This window comes from Carcharhinus amblyrhynchos, chromosome 12, assembly GCF_965287045.1.
Source record: "Carcharhinus amblyrhynchos chromosome 12, sCarAmb.v2.hapA, whole genome shotgun sequence".
Lineage (NCBI taxonomy): Eukaryota > Metazoa > Chordata > Chondrichthyes > Carcharhiniformes > Carcharhinidae > Carcharhinus > Carcharhinus amblyrhynchos.
In genome coordinates this window covers 45671392-45692966 of record NC_137335.1, presented here as the reverse complement: position 1 = coordinate 45692966, position 21575 = coordinate 45671392, and the positions used below count along the sequence as shown (strand labels likewise).

The 21575-nt window shown below is 40.3% G+C and overlaps 1 protein-coding gene and 1 non-coding gene across 2 annotated transcripts in view; both read right to left on the bottom strand.

Moving 5' to 3' along the window:
• nrxn1a (neurexin 1a) overlaps nucleotides 1-21575 on the bottom strand; it is a 1747513-nt gene that overhangs the window by 877701 nt on the left and 848237 nt on the right. The window contains exon 10 of the mRNA XM_080200471.1: nucleotides 5385-5768. Coding sequence (XP_080056597.1) covers nucleotides 5385-5768 — 384 coding nt within the window. The remainder of the gene's footprint in view (nucleotides 1-5384; nucleotides 5769-21575) is intronic.
• LOC145351284 (U2 spliceosomal RNA) lies at nucleotides 15434-15632 on the bottom strand. Its single transcript, XR_013888384.1, has one exon. It is a non-coding gene; the product is annotated as a U2 spliceosomal RNA (small nuclear RNA).

Genomic DNA, 21575 nt, shown 5'->3' with positions numbered 1-21575 from the left:
GTCTAGCCTTCATCCAACAACTCCAATAAACACTCCCCCCCACCATGTCCCCTCATACCCCCATGCCACCATATATTCCCATGCTACCTCCAGGCAATTTCATACACCCATTCCCACACTACGCCACCTTATACCCCACCCCCTCCATCGCCATTCACCCAGTATCCACAATCAGCCACTATCAGGAGTCATGTGGAGATAGAAAAAATAAATTTCTAACAAATTTCACTTCCACAATTTCACAAATGAGCTTTAACTCATACATACATAATACAGAAAAATATAATTCATGAAATGCATTCAAAGATTTTAAATCTCCTCAATCTATTATAAAAACCAACACACTTCAATTTAGTAACCAGATCAAAGATATCTAGTCCTTTAATAGCATCTTAAAATTGCCAATCAAAATGCAAACTCAGCCAAGCTGAGATAACTGTTTTTGAGCCTCACATCCAGAATCAGTTCAGCTGTTATAATAAGCCATGGGAAATGTCAAATGTCAAGAGTAAAGTTTATTGAAACATGTGGAAAAGATGGTAATGCATTTTCTAAGATACATCAGAAGGTCTGTCAATCAAAGCAGTCCAGCAACACGTTTTTTTTTTAACTCTAACTAGCAGTTGCAACCAAGGTTTTGTTTGCTCCTGCAGGGCTTGGGGTTTAAAATGCTTGATATCATGATACTTATTTACCCTTCAAATATGTTTATGTCTCTTCCACAAATTTGTGACCCCTGAAAGTGGGTTAAAGCCCTTGGAAGAGCTAAAATGGTATCTGTTTAAACTTAGCACTAATTTCAAAGGACTCTGTAGAGTTCAGGTTTCTTGCTTGTGTGATTCACTTTCATGCCCTGCTAATGAAAATGGTACTGATTGGAAATAGGGACATAACTTCAGCATCAGAGCCCCAAAAGGCAACATCAAACTGCCTTTCTGAAGTTTCTAGAATGATCCCAACACCATGAAAATCTGGTCCATCATCTTTTATATGAATGAACAGCATGTAGCTGGCTACAAAGCATTGTCCCTTGCACAAGGTCCGCTGTTATTTTAATGACATATTATTTTACTGTTTAACAAAAGCAAAACCACCTCTGAGAAAATAATGGATCCAGGCCCCATTAAGAACAGAAGCTATATATATCTGAAAAAGAGGAAGGAAGACAACACTTCATGCTAGGATTCAACATTGCAAAGTAAATATAAATACAGCATTGCAATATATGATGACAACATCAATCATAATAGCTGGATCTAATTACACTATGTCAGCCTCCATTTTGTATTCCAAATACATTTCCGAAAACGTTAAAGTTTTTAATGCTGTTCTGTTCTAATTATGTAACCTTCATCTGCGAGGATTTATAAATCTTATTTCTGGGATATGCTGTTTTTATATTTTCAGCATACTACGAAAGGTTCTCTCGAGTGCATTTTTGCTGGAGTATGCCATCTGCGATACTACAACTTGCCACAGGATGGTAGAGTACACTCATTCAACTGAATTGTTTTTTCAATTCTTCTGACAGCTTTCTTTTGATGAGTGCCAGATTTGTTCTGTCCATGATAGAACAACTTGGATGCAGCAAAACAACTGGCAAGAAGCCATGTTGTGGCTGTTTTGAAAATGTATGTAATTCTACCTGCAATTGTTTACCTGCTACAATTGTGGTCTATTTTCAACAGCATTGCCTTTGATTACAACTCCAAAAGAAATAAAATGCAAATGAAAAGCAGACTCTTGCTTTGTAAATGGAAAAAAAATGGGATTGGCAGAGTTGGACAGTTTTGTGACAAAATAGGCTATCCACATCAGATTTTAAACAAATATCGCATCATGGAGGTTCCTATGGAAACATAAATGGAGGAGAAAAGCTAGAATAGTGATAATGACTCATACCTGACTCCAAAGATACAAATTTGAAATTGCCTTTGTCATACTTCAATTTGTTTCTGTATTGGCAAAAACTATTTTTGTTGAGATTGACAATGCAAGGTCTGAGCCCTTGTTCCTTCAAGAGGGTTAATAGTTTTAAAGTCATTACTGATGGTTTTAGGAAATGTTCTGTAGACAATTGCTGGAAATTCCTGCATCCAATGTATTTTGTTCACATTTAACAAAATGACAAACATTGTATGCACAAAAGAATATTTTTAAAAATATGTAATACTAATATATACCTACAAAAATTATTTGTTCAGTAATTTCCCAAGAAACTGCTTATGGTCTGGAAATCATTGGAAAGCATTCTTGCACATTGAACATCTAAAGCTAAGCAGCAATCTTCATTCTGCAGATATGAATTTTCGCCCTGGAAATTTGTCTGGAAACTACATAGCCTTACATGGCAAAATGCACTTCTGGAAGCAGATCTAAATTGGATGCTAATTTTCTTTTCAGGAGTTACAAACAGTCCAGAAGAAAATCCCATCATGCCCAGACTTACTATGTGTATAGCTGTTTAGATCATATAGTTGCAACAACACAGTATGACGAATATCCTACAGGAACAGAGAAATGTCCATACAAGCTAGGATCTATTCTGTGTTCAGCTATTTTGCCAGTATAGTTACTACTATAGTAAAGAAAGCTGAATGAGTCAATCAAATACCTCAAAATGTCAAAGGACTTCTGACCAACTGGGAAGGAATTTTGAAACATTCCCCCACAAAATAAAAGTCAGGCCTGAGACAGGGAGGAGACAAGTCTGAATCCTAACTCCAACCCATCACTAACTTGCCCTATTCTGGTTTAACGCCTAAAGTAGGAATGTCCAATCCACTCCCTGGAGTAGGCTAGCATTTAAGTTTTACAATGTATGTCTCCCTTCCATTCAACATTTGAAATTTAATTCTGGGTGGCTGGGTTTCCTGACCATCTAAACTGGGCCAAAGGGTTCCTGGATCAGGAATTAAATGACTTTCCACCCACCTACTGGATCCAGAATACCTTCCTGGCCAAACCTCTGTAATTGGATACTATCAACGATGTTTTAAACCTTCAGCCCAACTGCCCCCATTAAACATTTGACCTGCACTCCAGGCTCCCAAACTCTCTCCATGAGACCTCCAATCTCCCTCCATGAGAACTCCAATCTCCCTTCATCTCCCATAACCCCTGACTGTTGCCACCGACATCACATAGTAGGCCTTTGATCTAATCCACCAGGCCTCCGACCTCACCTCAACTCACACACCCACAAAGTCAAAAATTGCATCCCACCCTGCTCTCCCATCCCTGCAACCGCCCTCCTTCCCCTCCGCCATCCCTCCAGACCTCTGATCTTCCGCCAATGGCCTTCAAATTGTGCACCCTGCTTCCCACCCAGCCAGGCTTCCCTGATGTCTCTGGCTTCCCCAAAACCTCCAACAAAACTCTCCCCTGCATCCCCCACCCCACTACTACCCACATCCAGGATCAACCATGGTGAATTCCCAATAAGTACAGTGATATCTGTAATTGGCTTTTGTCACTCCTTTACTGTTTTTTATTTATTTTTAATCATTTGCACAATATGGTCATCATTAGCTGGACCAGATTTTAATGGCCACCCCTAAATGTCGTTGAGAAGATGTAAGTGAGCTGCTGCAGTCAAGCTGCTTGGCAAAATCCTGGAACTCACTTCCTAACAGCAATTTGGGTGTACCTAAACTGCACTGACCACCACCATTCAAGGAGGTCCACCACCTTCCCAAGGGGAATTAGTGTTGAGCGACAAATGATGGTTTTGTTAGTGACACACACATCCCATGAACTAGCAGATAAAAAAAAACTTATTTCTGATCCTTTGAGGGCGTGTGATTGAATTCAATCTGCAGTTTCCCTTCTACGAAGGCTTTCAACACGTATCAACAAATTTAGTTTTCTTTTCCAGCTTCAGTTAATAGAAATCTGGATCAATTGGATTGCCTATCCCTCATGGGTTCTTAGTTTCTGCTGCATTGAGACCAAATTTGATCTCTAATAAAAATTAAGGATTGCAAAACTATTTTTTTGAGCCAGGTTTGAACTATATGTTCTTGAAACAATTGCATTCCATAGAATTGTATTGAATATACAGCACAGAGACAGGTAAATCAGCCCAACCACTTCATGCCAGCGTTTATGCTCAAATTGTGCCTCCTCCTCTTTTTCCTCGTCCAACTCTATCAGCCTATACCCGCTTTTCCCTTGACAACAAGAATAAATTATATTTTTGCAACACTTTAACATTGTAAACACCCCAAAGCACTTCACAGAAGCAAGCCCTGGCATAAATTGCCACTGCCAAAGATAAACATATGAGGACAAATTGCTAAAACCTTGGTCAAAGAGCTAAATTTTAAGGAGCATGATGAAGAAGCAGACAGAAGTGGAGAGGAAAATGCTTTTGGGAGAGAATTTCAGAATTTTGTGACAAAGGTGGCATAAGCCACAGCAGCCAATGGTGCAGTAGAGGAAGGAATGTACAAGGTGCTAGAGTTGGAGGACAACAGAATTCTCAGAAAGTTATAAGACTGAAGGAAGTTACAAAGTTATGGAGGATTGAGGCAATGCAGTGAATCAAGGAGATGATAATTTCAAAATGAAGGTGTTATTGGACAAGAAACTAATGTAGGTCAATGAGCACAGGGATAATAGAGGATCAGAAATTGCAGCAAACTAAAATGTGGACAGTAGATTTTTGGATGAGTTCAAATTTATGAAAGGTGGCAAATGGAAGACAAGCTGAAAAAGCACTGGAACAGTCAAGATTCAAGGTCATCTAAAGCATAATGAGGGATTTGGCAGCAGGTGACCTGTAGCAGGATGACAGTTAAGCAATATTACGGCGATGAAAGCAGGTGGTCTTTGGAAGAAGACAAATGTTGAATCAGGTATCAACTCAGAGTTATAGAAGATGCCAAGATCACGGGCTTTCGAGTTCAGTTTAGGGAATGGAGCTAATGATAGGGGTCAAATACAAAAGCTCTTAAATACTTAATTGGAGAAACATTTGCTTTATCCAAGCATAGACATAGGACAAGCAAACCGACAATATGGGCAGTGGAGTGGGTCAAGCATTGTGGTGGTGAGTTAGGCCTTGATGTGACTAAATTAAAAGAAAAAACTGGGGATGTTGGAGATCTGAAATAAAAACAGAATGTGCTGGGAAAACTCAATTGGCTTCATACCATATGTGGAGAGAAACAGAGTTAATGTTTGAGTCCAATATGAACTCCTCCTTTGGAAATGAAGAAGTCATATTTGATTCAAAATGTCAACCCAAAAAATACTTCATTCAATACATTATGAAGAATGAAATCTCATTCATTTTCTGCATCATCATACTTCTGACACAAAATTACATTTTTGCACAAAGTAAATTATGTCAATGTTACTGAGGCGAATGCTCGACTTACCTTTCTCACAAGATCTACCAAGAAATCCACTTCCAGAACAATCACAAATATATCTGTTCCAGCCTTCTCTGCAAATCCCATTGTTTCGACATGGATCACTAAGGCACTGTTTTGGAAGCTCCTTTGCACATGAAGGTTTCACTCCAGCCACATTCTGGATTTCGGCCATTCTCCGTATGTCTTTGCTTTGACCATCAATGAACAAGTCTCTGATACAACCAACATAACCATAATTAAGAAGAGCTGTCCATACTTCTGTTGGGAAAATAAGAGCAGCTTTGTTCTCAGGTAGCCCACCCAGATACAGGTCATCATCCAGGTCCAGAATCTCACTCTCCCCATGTGCCATGTAAGGCGAACGCTTGCTGTTTATAGTGATAGTACCTGGAGAAGAAAGTAAACATTTCTTGAAATTAGATTTCTTTTATTATCTCATTTAGCAATTGATTTTGTGGTACTCGCTCCGAGGTAAGTCAACTCATTCAATCCATATTTTTGTATTGCAGCTATGAGCTACAACCCACACTCTCTTTACTCAACTGAAGCAACATTATCTGAAATCTTTTCATCAATAGTTGCTGCATGATGGGGAAATAACATGCTGGAGAGTTTTAGAAAAAGACCTTTATCTCTTCTTCCTGCAGTGAAGTAAATGGCATAACTATTTTCAATGCTTTTTGGATCATATGTGATAGAGCATGTTATAATGGTTCAAAGATATTCTGAAGGGCTTCATGAAGAATAACAGCATTGTCCATAATGACAGGGATGAGCTTGCTACCAGTCAGAATGGTGACAACTTGTCCATCAAATTGCATCACGCTTTGAGTCACAATGGGTGTGATTCACCTGAATTGGCACTAAGTGCCCACACCAACAAGAAAACCAAAATGTTTTCTGTTGGCACTGGCGCATCAGTCAGGCAGAATTCACCCACCTGATAGTTGTGAATTCGTACATTTCAGGAATCATGCTAGGCAGCCTAATTGTCCGGAGAAATGGTGTTCGCAGACAGGACCCACTCCTCAACAAAAATGGAAATTATGAAACCATCCCCCTGCCCCCATTTGCAAGGGAAGCACCAACAATCCCTCAGCAAAGAGATGCATCCTCTCCTCACCATTGAAATAACAGATCACTTCCCCCACACCATGCAGGCATGAGGGTGACCCTACCTGAACACCCCCTCAGCTCCCCTCCCTCATTTTCCTCTCTCATATCCCTACTCAGGCCCCCTTTGGGCCCTGCTGTGATTACAAGCAACTTCGAAGCAGCTAAGTGGTTTTCACTTCTTCTTTTGTGTAAACATCACTGTTAACTACAATGGGGGTACTTAAGATACATTCAGGTAAAAAAAAACACAGCTGACTACATGCTGAATAAAAACTATTAAGCTGTCAATTAACATGAGAGTTCAAAGAATGAGACTGAAATTGAATGGAAACAAAGGTTTCCAGAGGGTTTGAAGCTTTTCCAAAGGCTCTTGGCTTTCTCTGAAGGCTCAATGACTCGAAATACATGCTACGTTAAAACAATGGGGTTGAGTGAAACTGTGACAGAGGACTTGAAAGGGTTTTTTTTACACCTTCAGCTTCCTAGTGAGAGTAAGAGGAATCCCTTCTGCTGAATGGAGTTCTGCTGTGATTTGGAAGCCTTCCAACTGTCCAATGAATAAAAAAAGCTTGCCAGCCAGTGATGCCCGTGTCTCATGACTGAATTTTAACAAATGCCAGTTTAAGAGACCTGGGTTTCAGCCTACAAAACTGGAACCTGATCTATACTAAAAGAAATGTGTGCGAGTGCACAAATGTGCCAAGAAAGTGTGGCAGAATCTAAAATTCCATCTTTGTGCTCTGGTTTCCTCCCACAACTCAAAGATGTGCAGGATAGGCTGATGTTAAAATTGACCCTCGTGTCAGGAGGATTAGCAGGGTACCAGAATAGGGCCTGGGAGGGATTGTGATCAGTATAGACTCGATGGGTCGATTGGCCTCCTTCTGTACTATAGGGGTTCTATGAGAAACTGATATGCAGTCATGGAGTAAGTACACTTCAACCAAACCTAGAGTAATTACAGTTCAAAGTGTAACCTGTGTTTATTTAGTAAAGTCAAGGTTAGAAATGAGAAAATCTAAACAATGAATAACCCATCTATGAACTTCAAGAAAGTGCAGGAGGCCTACAGTTATTTCAATGAAAGATTTGGATTACGCATATAATTCCCAAGTCAAAGAAGCCCAAAAGTACCATTGTGAACAAGTGGTTGTTTAGTGGAACCAGTAAATTTGAAAAGAGGGCTGTTGCTGCATTAGAGATACAAAGTATTCTTGTGGATCACAGAACCAAAGAGTTGTTTTGTAGATAAAACATATTTGATTAATTTTTATCTTTGGTAGCAACCAGAATGGACCACATTACCATGCAGATAGGCTTCCCAGGGGGGGTAGCTATTTGCATTGGTTTCATTCCATGTATTTTTTTTCATTTAAAAACACTTTTTTTGGGGATTAGAAAGAGAGAGTTACAGCTTTGGTTTTGTGTAGTTTGTAGCTCACTGCGAGTTGAAGGAGCAAAATAAATTACTTAGCCAGGCCTGCACTTTAAGCAGCAAAAACACGAATCTCATCAATTACCACATGGGTGGTGGTTAGGAGGTGATGCTCAGTTTGATGACAGAGTTTGTGAGGGGAACAAAATCAGGGCTATTTGCCTAGTTTGGTGCTAGAAGAAGAAATCTACAATCACTCTCATAGTGGAAAAATTCTGTTCAACTTAGATTCCAAAGGTTCTTGGCTTTCTCTGAACGTTCAATGACTTGAAATACATGTTATGTTAAAACAATGGGGTTGAGTGAAAGTGTATTAGAAGACTTGAAAGGGATGTTTTACACCTTCAGCTTCCTAGTGATGCTGGGAGAGACAGCCATCAAGAGTTGTGAAGCAGTGGGAACCTTAGCAAAGGACTATATAAAAAACAAATAGGATGTTTGTTTTGAAAGTAACAAAGGAAGAATGTGAGTGAGGCCCACAGTTAAGCTGGGAGAGTTCCACAATAGTGAATTAAAGAGTCACATGGTCACTTAGCCAGAACTAATGGGAGAATTCCCATGCAATCTCATACCTTGGAGAATTGCTTGAGTAGTGATGAGAAATCAAAGTGAATTCTGGTGAGCTGTGGCATACTTAGTTTGGTTCCAGAAAGAAAAGTGAATACACCCTCAAGGACACATACCGGATAATGAAACTCTTAGGTGGAACTAAGTAGCAAAGGGAACTGAATTTATGCTCTTAGGTCTTGATGAATCGTGGAGTTAAATTAGTCTCGCTTACTTATATTTTTATATAAAGGTTTGTTATAAAACATGAATTATTGTGCCAATACTTATTTCAGGTAATAGTTGAGTATTTAAATAGCTCTTCAAATGTTTTTGGTTTCTACAGAGATTTTTAACACCCTGCTCACTTCCACACACTCTCTGAGTATTGGCTTAAAAATAGGATAGAAGAAGTATGATTTCAGATCTCTTTCTCAACCATGAAAAAGGCCAAAAGAAAAGGGATGAAATTGTTAATACATTTGGAGCTGCAAATCAACTTCTGTAGGTTCTAATACTTCATCTTCGTCTTGAAAACAAAGTATAATGGAAATCATTGCCTTTTTTTATTCTAGGATGCAGAACCATCACTAATTGGTCTGAGAAGTTGATGGCCCTTCTTTTTAAACCACTAGCAGTTCTTTTGTACAGCTATCAGTTGGTTGGTCACATTAGAAAGCAACTTACAGTTAACCATACTGATGTAGGGCTGGAGTTCCATTAAAGCCAGACCAGGTTTGGTAGAAGCTTTTCTTTCCTGAAAGACATGTGACTTACTTGGGTTTTTAATAACAATTTACAGCTTTGGGCCACTTTTACAGATAGAAAACTTAGACATATGTTTTTAAATTGAATTTTTTCTCCATCATAGAGAAACTTGAGCTGATGTTTGCCAGATTATTGGTCCAGTGAATTTTAACAAATTAGTCAAACATAACTTCTGTGCAGAAAATGGGTGCGTGGTGGCACAGTAGTTAGCACTGCTGCCTCACAGCACCAGGGACAAAGGTTTGATTCCAGCCTTGGATGACTGTATGGAGTTTGTACATTCTTGCCATATCTGCATGGGTTTCCTCCAGGTGCTCCAGTTTCCTCCCACAGTCCAAAAATATGCAGATGAGGTGGATTGGCCATGCTAAATTGTCCAAAGATATGTAGGTTGGGGGATTAATGGGACAAATGTGCAGGTTACAGGGATGGGGTGGGCCTGGGTAAAATACTCTATCAAAGAGTCAGTGCCGACTTGATGGGCCAAATGGCCTTTTTCTGCATTGTAGAGATTTTATGAAAGCCAGGTTGATGCTGTCTGATTGTATTATGATTTCCTAAATTTTCTCCTATTAACCCTCATTGATTATGTTTTTTCTCAATGACATATGCTAGATTAATTAGTGTATAGTTTTCTGCTTCCTGTCTTCCTCCTTTTTTGAGTAGCAGTGTTATATTTGTAGATTTTAAATCCACTGGGATCTTCCCAGGATCTGGAGAATTTTACAAGGTTCAGTTTAGGGGACTCCTCAGACTTTAGTTCTGATTGCTTTCCTAGTACTTTTTCTCTAGGGATTATGATGGTTTTAAATTCCTCCTTCCCTCGTGCCTTTTAACTTTCTACTACTCTTGGGAGGTATTTTGTGTCTTCTGCTGTGAAGACAAATGCAGCATACCTAGTCCCTGACAGTTACTTGTTTCCCATTATTAATAGTCCAGTCTCACACTCTTGAGAGACCAAGACTTATCTTAGGTACTCCTTTTTTTTTATATACTTATGGAATCTATTGCAGCTTGTTTTTATATTTCTTGATACTTTTATTATTTTCCTTCTATTTGTTTTAGTCATTCTTCACTGGCTTCTAAAGATTTTTCAATCATCTAGCTTACTGTTAATCTTTATAGCATTTTACAGCCTTTTCAAGTTGTTATCACCCTTAACTCCCTTCGCTACAGATGGTGCATCTTTCGTGCACAGTCTTTTTTCCTATTTTGTTAAGAGTTCTGAAGTATCTCCTTAAATATCTGCCACTGCTTCATTATTGATTTACATTTTAACCTATTTTGCCAATCCACTGTAGGTAACTCTGTTACTATACACTTGTAGTTACCTTTACTTAAGACTATAATTTCAAAAGATTCCTCACCCTCAAACTGAACTATCATGCTATGACCACTCTTACATGGAGGATCCTTCACAATGGTGTCATTAATTATTCCTGTCTCATTATATGTTACCAGTTCTAAAATAGCCTGTTCATTATGAGACAACCACTTGCACTGCAAGTTGGCTGAAGTGACACATGTTCTTGTGGTGGTTTGGAATGATTTTCTACCATGAAAGCGTCTTCCTGTGAGAGGATTCACTTCTCAAGGAGAAACGATTCCTGATTCAAATGCTGTCTGCAAGTCATCATCCCAAAGTTAGGCAACATTTTTTTCCGATGTTTTTCTTTGTTCAAGACAAATAGAGGTAATTAAACACATGTTCAGCAAGCACAAGGCAAATCAATTCAGAGGACAAATATCTACCATACTTCTGCACTACTCAAATCTTACAAATATTTAACACAACAGTCATATTACACGGACAGAACAAGTGTATTGTTATTTTCCCTAATGACTGAGAATAAAGGCTGTATTCCCTTACTAGATATGTTCAGTTACAACAATCTTTCCACTTTGCTGTGACTGGTATACTTTAAGCCTTAACCTCAAGAGTGAAGAATTAAACCCTAACAAAGTGGACTTTAATAAATATTCCAGCTCCAATGAACTATTTGTTAGCCAAATCCAACCATACTTGTTTAAACGCCACAGAAAAATTACTTTCTTTAGTCCAGCAGATAATTATTTTGGAAGACATAGGCTCTGACAGAACTCTGTAGCTGATTGCATACTTGACAATGACATATGGTCTTTTAGCCTAACAATACCCTCAGTGTTACTGAGCTACTACTGATAGATTAGATGGTCCTGATATGAATTAAGAAGTAGGAAAGGTGAGGAGAAGGGCAAAACTGGCCAGAGCTACCTAAGTACTCCCACACGTCACAAAATGGATCTCAAAGACCTCATTATCTTTTTTCTCCCTGCTTCCCACCCATATGCTAGCCCAATTGATAGGATGACCAGCGGTTGGCTGGGAAAACGATGGTACCTGGGGATGATGGATATGGTTCCTGGCATTCGAGAAGGAGTGAGGCATGGAGAAAACATCTCTGCTCATTAAGATAGAGGAAGGGAGTGGGGAGTGGAGGTGGGGGCGGAAGATTAACATCACTGTGATTTTGGAAATTATAAATACAAATCATACACACCTTCATAGTAAAATATACATTTTTAATTTGTCCTAATTTAATTTATCTCAGATGAGCATTTTTCAATTTGTAAGCCCAGATTTGTAATGGCTATAGAGAAAGCAACATTTAATATCAAAACCTTGCACCTTATTAGGAAATGTTACTCATGTGGCAGGCTAGCTAAACTTTTAAGGACTAGCCCATCATCGGCGTGAACCTAAAAAGTAGCACAATATCATGTTTCTTGTAACGAGCCCTTTCTGCATTTTGGATGGTGAATGTTTGATAATGCACACATCAAAATGAATAAATAACAATTGATCTCCTATAGTATTGTTTAAAAAGTCTATCTCCTAGTATACTGACCCTGTCTTTGTATTTAACTATTTTTATTCTATATAATTGTTATATATTTCTCATGAAGTTGATTTATCTCCACTTTTCTGACTTTATCATCTTTCAATCATTGCGTAAGTTGCTCTTTCTCTCAGACTCTTTGCACTTCTGTTCATCACACAATTTTCTCACAGCTAACTCTATACTTAGGCACTCAACTTCCTTCATTCCTTTTTAAATTTCTAGGATGTGCAGACAGATGGCCGTGAATGTTTACTCAGCGATAGCTGTGTAATTAGGAAGGAGCCTGGGATAGACTGAGGCTTGTTTATCCACAAGAAGCTTTTTCTGAAAAAAATGTTTTTCACAATCCACCTTTGGTTGGTGGCCATCAGGGGAGGTTGAAAATTGTTGTGTCGACATGCTTTGACCTTGACCTCCCTCATTATGAGCCAAATGATCCTTCAATAAGTGTTCGGCCCTTGATTAATATAGTCAATGAGTTACCTCAAATACGGATACCACAATTTTTGCAGACCAATCAACATTTGTGCAGACTCACAACATGCCTTTCTTTCTGCTAAACTATCCCTACCATTACTTTTTCTCATATGCTTATGCATGTGATATGTATTCTGAGCTTTTATTCTGCTTTTATTTTTAATGTACTCATATGGAGTCTGCCATATTAAGGAAGGGTTGCCTTACAAGATATTATTCATACTATTGGTGACAGCTAACACGAGGGGACATAGCTTTAAATTAAGGGGTAGTAATTATAGGACGGATGTCAGAGGTAGATTCTTTACTCAGAGGGTAGTAAGGGCGTGGAATGCCCTGCCTGCAGCAGTTGTGGACTCGCCAACTTTAAGGGCATTCAAATGGTCAGTGGATAGGCATATGGATAACATTGGAATAGTTTAGGTTAGAGGGTCATTAGATTGGTTCCACTGGTCGGCGCAACATCGAGGGCCGAAGGGCCTGTACTGCGCTGTAATGTTCTATGTTCTACTTGCATGGTTGTCATTACCTTGAAATGTAAATATGAAAAAATGACAAAACAGACAAGCATTTCCGAACTGACGATCGATATACCTGAACCCTGTGATTGGTTCAAAGACACTCCTTTTGACAGGTCATAAACTCTAAGTATATATGATGCTCAGACATCCTTTTATAATATTCCCAATTAGAATATTTGTATTTCATGTGAAAGTTAAATTCAATTGTAACAATTAGATTGTACGTCAGCAGGGTTTGTAAAATTTCTTGCAACAAGATGATCCTGAGTGCAGTCATTCACAATACAAAGCTTATATTTTAACAAAATCTAGTCATGTCTTTTTATCAGTGACTTTTGTTGTTTCTCCAGCTATAGAATTGGTGGTTTTGACATCAATGGTGATGCCCTGAACACCCACAATAAGATGTTTATTGCATGTGGAACATGTTCCTCATCAAGATGCCCTGAGATTTTTACTCTCTGTTTGCGACTTTCACAAAAGTTGGCTCTGTCTGCTTCAAGCAATTTTCCAGTATTTTCCTTTTCCTCACTTCAATAATACCATGCTCTTCTGAAGATACATAAGCTCAATGTGCATTTGAAATCCTGCCCACGTGATTTTGTACATTTCAGGCAGTTTCCTCTTCACTGTCTTTTGGAAGGCATTACCTAGGCGGAGCACTGGAATGTTTGGTTGGAGGTTGGGGAGAGGTTGCATGTGTTTGGGGAAAAGACAGGGAATTCATACACAAATAAGACAGCCTATCCAAGGTTGTTGTACATTACGGTTGAGCTTCATACCCACTTGGTAAAGAAGGAGAGCATGGCAAGGAAGAATACAGAGCGACTAGAAGGTAAGTAACCAAGAGGAGGAAACATGGAACTAAATTATCAAGAAATGTAAAACTAAATATAAACAAAATTCTCCAGGCACATCAATAAAAATAAAAGCAAAAATAGAATAGTCAGAGTGGGAATTGGGCCTTTAATGGATGGATTAGAAAACATCACAGGCAGCAATAGCAAAATAGCAGAAATAGTAAATTTTTACTTCGATTCATTGCGTGCCATCAGAATATGAAATCAGAAATAGTATAACCACTTTTAAAATAAGAGGATAAACATTAAATAGCCTGATCAAACTCAAAATAGATAAAAACATTTCAGAAGAATCTAGGGAAAAGATAGCAGAAGCATATTAATAATTCCTTAGTAAAACGTGCAATGCCTGAGGACAGTTGGATTGGTAGTTCAGCATTACACCTACGTTTAAAAAGGGAGGTGGAACATGCCTAGAGAACTATAGATCAGACAATTTAAAAGTATGAAGATAATGAAGCCCTACTAAAAGAAAAACTAAAACATACAGAATGCAAAAACATAATACAGGATAGTGAATGGTGATTTCTGCAGGGACAGTTTTGTCTGATCAACCTCACAGAACTCTTTGAAGACGTAACAGGCAGAATAGACAAGGGTAATACAGTAAGTGTAATATCTAGATTTTAGGTGCTGGCTTAGATTGCAAAGGGGGAGGTGCTGATGATCAGGGGTTGGGGGATTGGGTGAGAAGGGGCTGATGACTGAGGGGGTTGAGAAGAAGAGGCCAATAATTGGTGGGGGGAGGGGGTGAACATAAGAAATAGGAGCAGGAGTAGGCCATCTAGCCCTTCGAGCCTGCCCCGCCATTCAATAAGATCATGGCTGATCTGTTGTGGCTCAGTTCCACTTTCCCGCCCTCTCCCCATAACCCTTAATCCCCTCTCTTATCAAGAACCCATCAACCCGCTTCTTAAAAATATTTAGCGAGGCAGCCTCCACCACTTCAACGGGCAGAGAATTCCAGAGATTCACCACCCTTTGAGTGAAGAAGTTCCTCCTCAACTCCGTTCTAAACCGCCTCCCCTTTATCTTGAGGCTGTGCCCCCTAGTCCTACTGTCTTTTTTGAGCGGGAAGAGTCTCTCCACCTCTATCCTATCCATCCCATTCATCATCTTATACGTCTCAATGAGATCTCCCCTCATTCTTCTAAACTCTAACGAGTACAAGCCTAGTTTATTCAGCCTCTCCTCATAGCTCAATCCCCTCAACTCCGGTATCAGCCTAGTAAACCTCCTCTGCACTCCCTCCAGGGCCAAAATATCCTTGCGCAGGTGCGGCGCCCAAAACTGCGCACAGTACTCCAGCTGGGTGGTGTGAGAATTTTTTTTTGTTTACTTTATTCCAATCCAATCAAGTCAAATTAAAGCCAATTCAGAGTCCCAACAAGTTGGGACATTCCTGATCCAAGCTGACAAGACAGGGCTCTCACCTCCTGTCTTGGGCTTGATCTACACGATCCAAGCTGATTGGAGTAGGTGTAGCTCCTCCTCCAAGGCTTGATCTCATTTGCATCTTAGTCAAAAGGCCGAGATGCCACTTTAAAAAATTGCTTCAAAAGAAGCTGAAATATAACCTAATGACTTCAACCAAGTGCAGCATGTCGATACTACACTTGATCTTAGCCAAAAGACCAAGAAATGATCCCTGTGGTGTGAGAAGTGCTGACTGTGATCTGGGTGGGAGGGTGCCCCCGAGACCTCCATGGTGGGCTGAGGGAGCTATACCAGGTTCTCATTGCTGTACCCTTTAAAGATATTGCCCCTACCTCCACATAAGGCCCCAACCTCCTGTATGATGGTGTAAAACATGCCCCCTTTATGTTTTCTGGCAGAGTGTCATATGATCTGAAAGAAAACTAATCAGTTTCTCTGAAGAGAAACAGACGGTTTTCTTGCCAGAAACGTTTTGCCATTTTTGGGTAAGATTTCGCCCATTGGGTAGAATTCTCCATTTTTGACACTAAGTGGCTTTGACGACACCTTTCCTGCTAGCCAGAGTGGTGGGTGTCATGGTAGATTCTGCACTTGAAACCTCATTAATTACGCAAAGGCAAGTTTTCCTCCAAATCACCTGGTGGGCTGGCAGCTGATTCGTCTTCCTGCTGTCAGCTAATGGGTTCAAAGCTCCAGACGCCATACATAAACACAGTCTAGCACACTCATATTACTCTCATTCATGTTACTACCTCCAGCCCACCTGTCCACCTAAGACAATGCCGGATGCCCTGAACCCAAAGACCAAAACCTAGCAGCCTCAAGAAGAGTTTGAAATTCAATTTAACCACACTTCTCCTGAGCCCATCACTTGTGAGGTACCAATGCCCCACTTGGAACTCTACCCACTGCATCTGGAGTCTTTGTGCCTTCCCTTTCAATAAACAATGTGGTATCTCTTCGACCGCCTTGCTTGTGAACTTTTCACGCTGCTTTGTCAGGTTAGGGTTACGGTTTCCCTTGGTCTTCTCTTTGCTTTCCATTGTTTGTCATCTTCAGTCACCTCCTTGCACTTCTAGCTGCCATTGTATTCTCTTGAACCCTCGCACCCCATCCCGGGTCGAACTTTGGACCATTGACAGTGGAAATTCCAGTGCTATCCATAATGACCAACTCGGCATAGAGCTAGAAAGCACCAGAGGTCTGCCCCAGCAGAATGGTATTCAGCACAACAGGAGTGGCACAGTGTTGTGGCATTTAGGCTAACTATATTGCACTCACCTCAAGGTCTTGAATGAACTGAGGTCCTCCTTGTCATATTAATCTTTTTTAAACACATTGGATGCCAATATGATTTCCTGCTGACATGACACAAGTTGGGAAGGCCTGACAAGATTTCAGAGACCAGCTGCTTAAATGAACATTCATGAGATGCAGACAAATGCAACTGACATTCACGCCACCAGGCAACAGAAGAACCAATCTGTCATTAACCTGCCATTGGGAGAATTGCAAACTGTTTTTGTGTCTATGGCTTTCCAGCTCCTGCTGGATTCTCCATTCTTGCCCACAGCAAGTTTGATGGCAGATGGCAATGGAGAATTCCGCAAAATTGAAAGGGATTCTCTGGCTTCCCCACAGTTATTTCTTGTAGCTGAGAAAGTCCTGCCACTGTCAATGGGACTTCTCACTGACTATACCCCATGCCACCGGGAAACCTGTGGTAGAGGTGTGCCGTTGGCATGACCAGAAGATCCCACCAGCGTGAACCATCAGAATTCTTGCCAATATTTCTGAATTTGAAAATGACACCAAAGTCGGAGACATAGCCAGTATTAAGGATGGTCATAAAAAATTAAAGGCATTAATAAATCTAAAGAATCTAAATATAAATGGGAAATTAATTTTGACATAGATAAATATGAATTATTACATTTTGGTATGAAAAGCAAGAGCCAGTTTCACCGGCTGTTCACATCCCATTACCACTGTCAGTGAAAATGGAGAATTTGGCGATCAGCCAACTCTCCGTTCATTGCAGTAGGATTGGAGAATCCCAGCTGCAGGTGAGGTCAGAAAATTCAGGCCAAGTTCACATTTTACTTAGGAAATAAGAATCTAAATGTGTAAATGAATAAAGGAGAAAAAAGATCTGCAAATATAAATACATGCAGCTCTAATAATTGTGTCATAGGTCAAAAAAACAAATTAAGCCCAGATGATTTATTTTTGTTTTGCCAGAAGTGAAAAGTAGAGAAGCAATGCTGAACTTGTATTGAACCTTGGTCAGTGATTATGCGCAGCACTGCATGCACGGTTGCCACATTATAAAAAGCCTACGGAGACCTAGAAAAGGGTTAAAAGAGAGATTTATGAGGATGATAACAGAACTCTGAGATTACGCCCATCAGAAAAGCATGAGCAGACTGTCTCTTTTTTTTGGAAAAAGAAAAGTTGAAGGATGACATTATAGAGATCTTTAAAATTGAAAGCTTTTGATAGAGTAAACACAGAGAGTTGGACTTTCTCTCTGGAGGTGGGAAAACAGAAGTTGATACTCTTTCCTGCTCCTGAACCTGCCCGAGGCAAAGTAGTCATTCTTTTGGATTTTCACAGAGATGCCTATTTAAATGACATGGTTACACATTCTCTGTGCAAATAGGATGGTGTGATGGCTGTAAGAGTCAATGGGTCAATCAATAGTCTAGCAGTTTGAAGCAGCAGCATGATTGGAACTGACAGCATGCTTCAATGTGCAGGCATCCTCTCACTGACCTTTTTAAAACTTTAAGCAATAAAAATGGTAAATGTGCTTCTGGGGGCCAGGGGATTAGGGTGGTGGTCAGGGAACCCTCTACAAGGCAGACTTAGGCTGCTCCTGCAACCAAGCTGCCAGGAATGGTCTCTAAATCTGTCTGCAGCACTGACAGTTGTCAGAATCTGCCATTGAGTCCCGAATGCAGAAGTTAAACTACAGCCAGTTAGGTCAGGAAACCCCTTGGAGCTTGGTTGTCCTATTGACCCTAAACCTGCCTTAGCAAAAATGAATGGCACTGGCAACAGGATTGGAAAACCGAATATTTTCAGGCCCTGGCCCATTCTGTTCTCGCTCTTGGTGGGACTTGTACAAAATAACCACCAAAATATCAAATAGAGAATTCAGAAGAAACTTTTGAGAGAGAGAGGAGTGAGAATGTGGGCCTCACTATCACAAGTTGAGATAAATAGTACGGCTGCATTTAAAGGGTTAGTTTAGAGTGGGGAAAAAGGAAATGGATAGCTACGCCAATAGAGTTAGATGAGGAAGGATGGGAAGAAGCTGCAGTGGAGTATAAGTACTGGCATTGATTAAAATTGAAACAGAAGATGCTGGAACGACTCAACATCTGTGGAGAGAGAAACAGAGTTAATGCTTCAAGTCTGTGTGACTCTCCTTCAGCATTCTGTTTCAGCTAAGGATATTTCTTTTGATGCATTTCATTCCAGGGAGGTGGTGGTGTACTGTCACTATGACAATACAACTACCATACACCAGGGGAATGCTCCAAAGATCTGGGGTCAATTCCCACCAAAGCAGATAGTGAAATTCGAATTTCTGGCCAAACATTTAAGAATTCAAATATTAAAATTAGCCTTGCTTCTTTCCCGAGCATGAGGCTGATTTCACTGGCAGATCAAGGCCAATAAGATCATGAGAGGCAAGAAGCCAGGTGCAAACCTGGTTTTTCACCTCTTTAGCAATCTTACTGGCTCACCGCACCAATCGACCAGCATGAGAAACTGGCATCATCAATGTACAAATACTGAAGAAAACTTGTGGCCACCTTCCTGGATCAAATAATTGAAGAATAGCTCCTCAGATCTTCCATTAATGTGTTATGCAATGTATAATAGCTACTGATAATTACCTTACCTCACGTTCAAGTGTAGACATGTACCTCATTTATTCTACGATTGCCTTCATCTGAGAAATTATATAAATGTCATCAGATACATCTGTAGGAATCAGTCTTCATCCCCAAAGCCTCCCTAAGACTTGCTTCAACATACAAACATAAGAATGTATTGCTAGAAGAAATAGCAGCAAGAATAAGTGTTATAGACCCTCAAATCTGCCCCACCGTTCAATAAGATTCATTTACCTTAACTCAATTTTCCTGCCCAATCTTCATATCCCTTATTTTCCTGAGAGAGTGTGCAAATGTATTGATTTCAGTCTTGAATGTACTCAACCACAAAGCATATACAACCCTCTAAGGGTACCGAATTTCAAATGTTCACAACCCTCTGAGTTGTAAACATTTCACAACAATCGTTGTCATAGTCATAAATGGCCGATCGCTTCTGAAAAAAAAGTCCTCTAATTCTAGATACTGCAGCCAAGAAAACAGCTGCTTAGCAACTTTCCTACCAATCCTTAAAAATGTTTTCAATGCCCTGATAAGATCACTTCTCACTCTTCTAAACTCCAGCCCATTCCATTCAATCTCTTGTCACAGAGCATCCCAATCACCTCTGGAATCAAGCTAGTCAATCTCTGTGCACCTCCTTAAGGCAAGCATATCCTTCCTTTGGTACAGATTTGGTAGGAGAACAGACAACTTTGAGGAAAGAATCATAGAATCCCTACAGTGCAGAAGGAGCTATTCAGCCCACTGGGTCTGCACCGAACACAATCCCACCCAGACCCTATTCCCCTAATCCCTCACATTTATTCTGCTAATCCCCCTCACGCTAGGATTAATTTAACATGGCAAATCAACCTAACCTGCACATCTTTGAAAGCGAGTATTCAGTTGCATTAAATGATAATGATCAAGGATAATTGTCTACGCCTTGGAAAAGTGGAACTGTTTGTAATTCATATAACAAATGGCACTGTGTAATGGAAGATGCTGGGCCATCTGGATGCAATGGACAGCCTACTGCAGTTTCAGGAATCCTGCCATGCTGCAATACAGCAAAGCACCCTCATGCTGCTTGAAGAAAGCTAGTAGCCATACTAATAATCATACTTAGTGAAAGGGTTAAAAGATGCAGTCTAGCAGAAAATTCATACATTTTGTCAACTGCAATAAGGATTCAAGGACATAAAAAACTTGGGCTGTCAGTTCTCAGGCAGAAACCTCCCAGATGCCAAACCTGACAGATTATAAACAATAGCCTGTTCAGGCAACTAAATGGCCGACAGATAGCAAAGGGTGGCAGCCCCAGAGTATACAGTTGCTTATTGAAGCTTCCTAGTCCGAGACAATACAATAACGCAAACATTTGGATATGGGGGAGATCATAGATATCTACAATCATTGGTACAATTTGGGATGCTGAGGACAATTTGTAGCCAGTGATAGGTCAGGTCAGCTAGCATAACCAAACATTTACAGTGAGAAGTCTCACAACACCAGTTAAAGGTCAACGTGTCTATTTGGAATTGCAAGCTTTTGAAGTGCTGCTCCTTCATCAGGCGAGTGGAGGTGAGTTCACAAACTTAGGCAAAGACAAAATTGCAAGATAATTACAGATTGAGATGTGAAGAATGGTTGGAATGCGAGGGACAGCCTTAGCAATATGGTCATCATCATCGATGACACACCGCCACAACTTGCCTTCAAACAACTGCCCAACTTCAAACATACCATTGTTCGCCACAAACTACCCAGCCTTCAAGAGAGCAGCCACCATGACACCACACAACCCTGCCACAGCAACCTCTGCAAGACGTACCGGATCATCAACATGTATGCCACCATCACACGAGAATACCACCACTAGATACATGGTACATACTTATGCCACTCGGCCAATGTTGTCTATCTCATACACTGCAGGATAGGATGTTGCAAACACATGGTACATCAGTGACACCACACAGATGCTATTTCAATGGATGAAAGGTCACCGCACAACAATCACCGGGCAGGAGTGGTTCCTCTCAGTCAGGGAGCACTTCAGCAATCAAGGACATTCAGCCTCTGATCTTCAGGTAAGGTGGCCTTCAAGGCACATGACAACGCAGAATCACCAAGCAGAAACTAATAGCCAAGTTCCATATGCACGAGGACAGCCTCATCCGGGACCTTGGGTTCATGTCACACTCATTGTAACCCCCACCAAATGCCTGGGTTTGCAAAATCCTACCAACTCTACTGGCT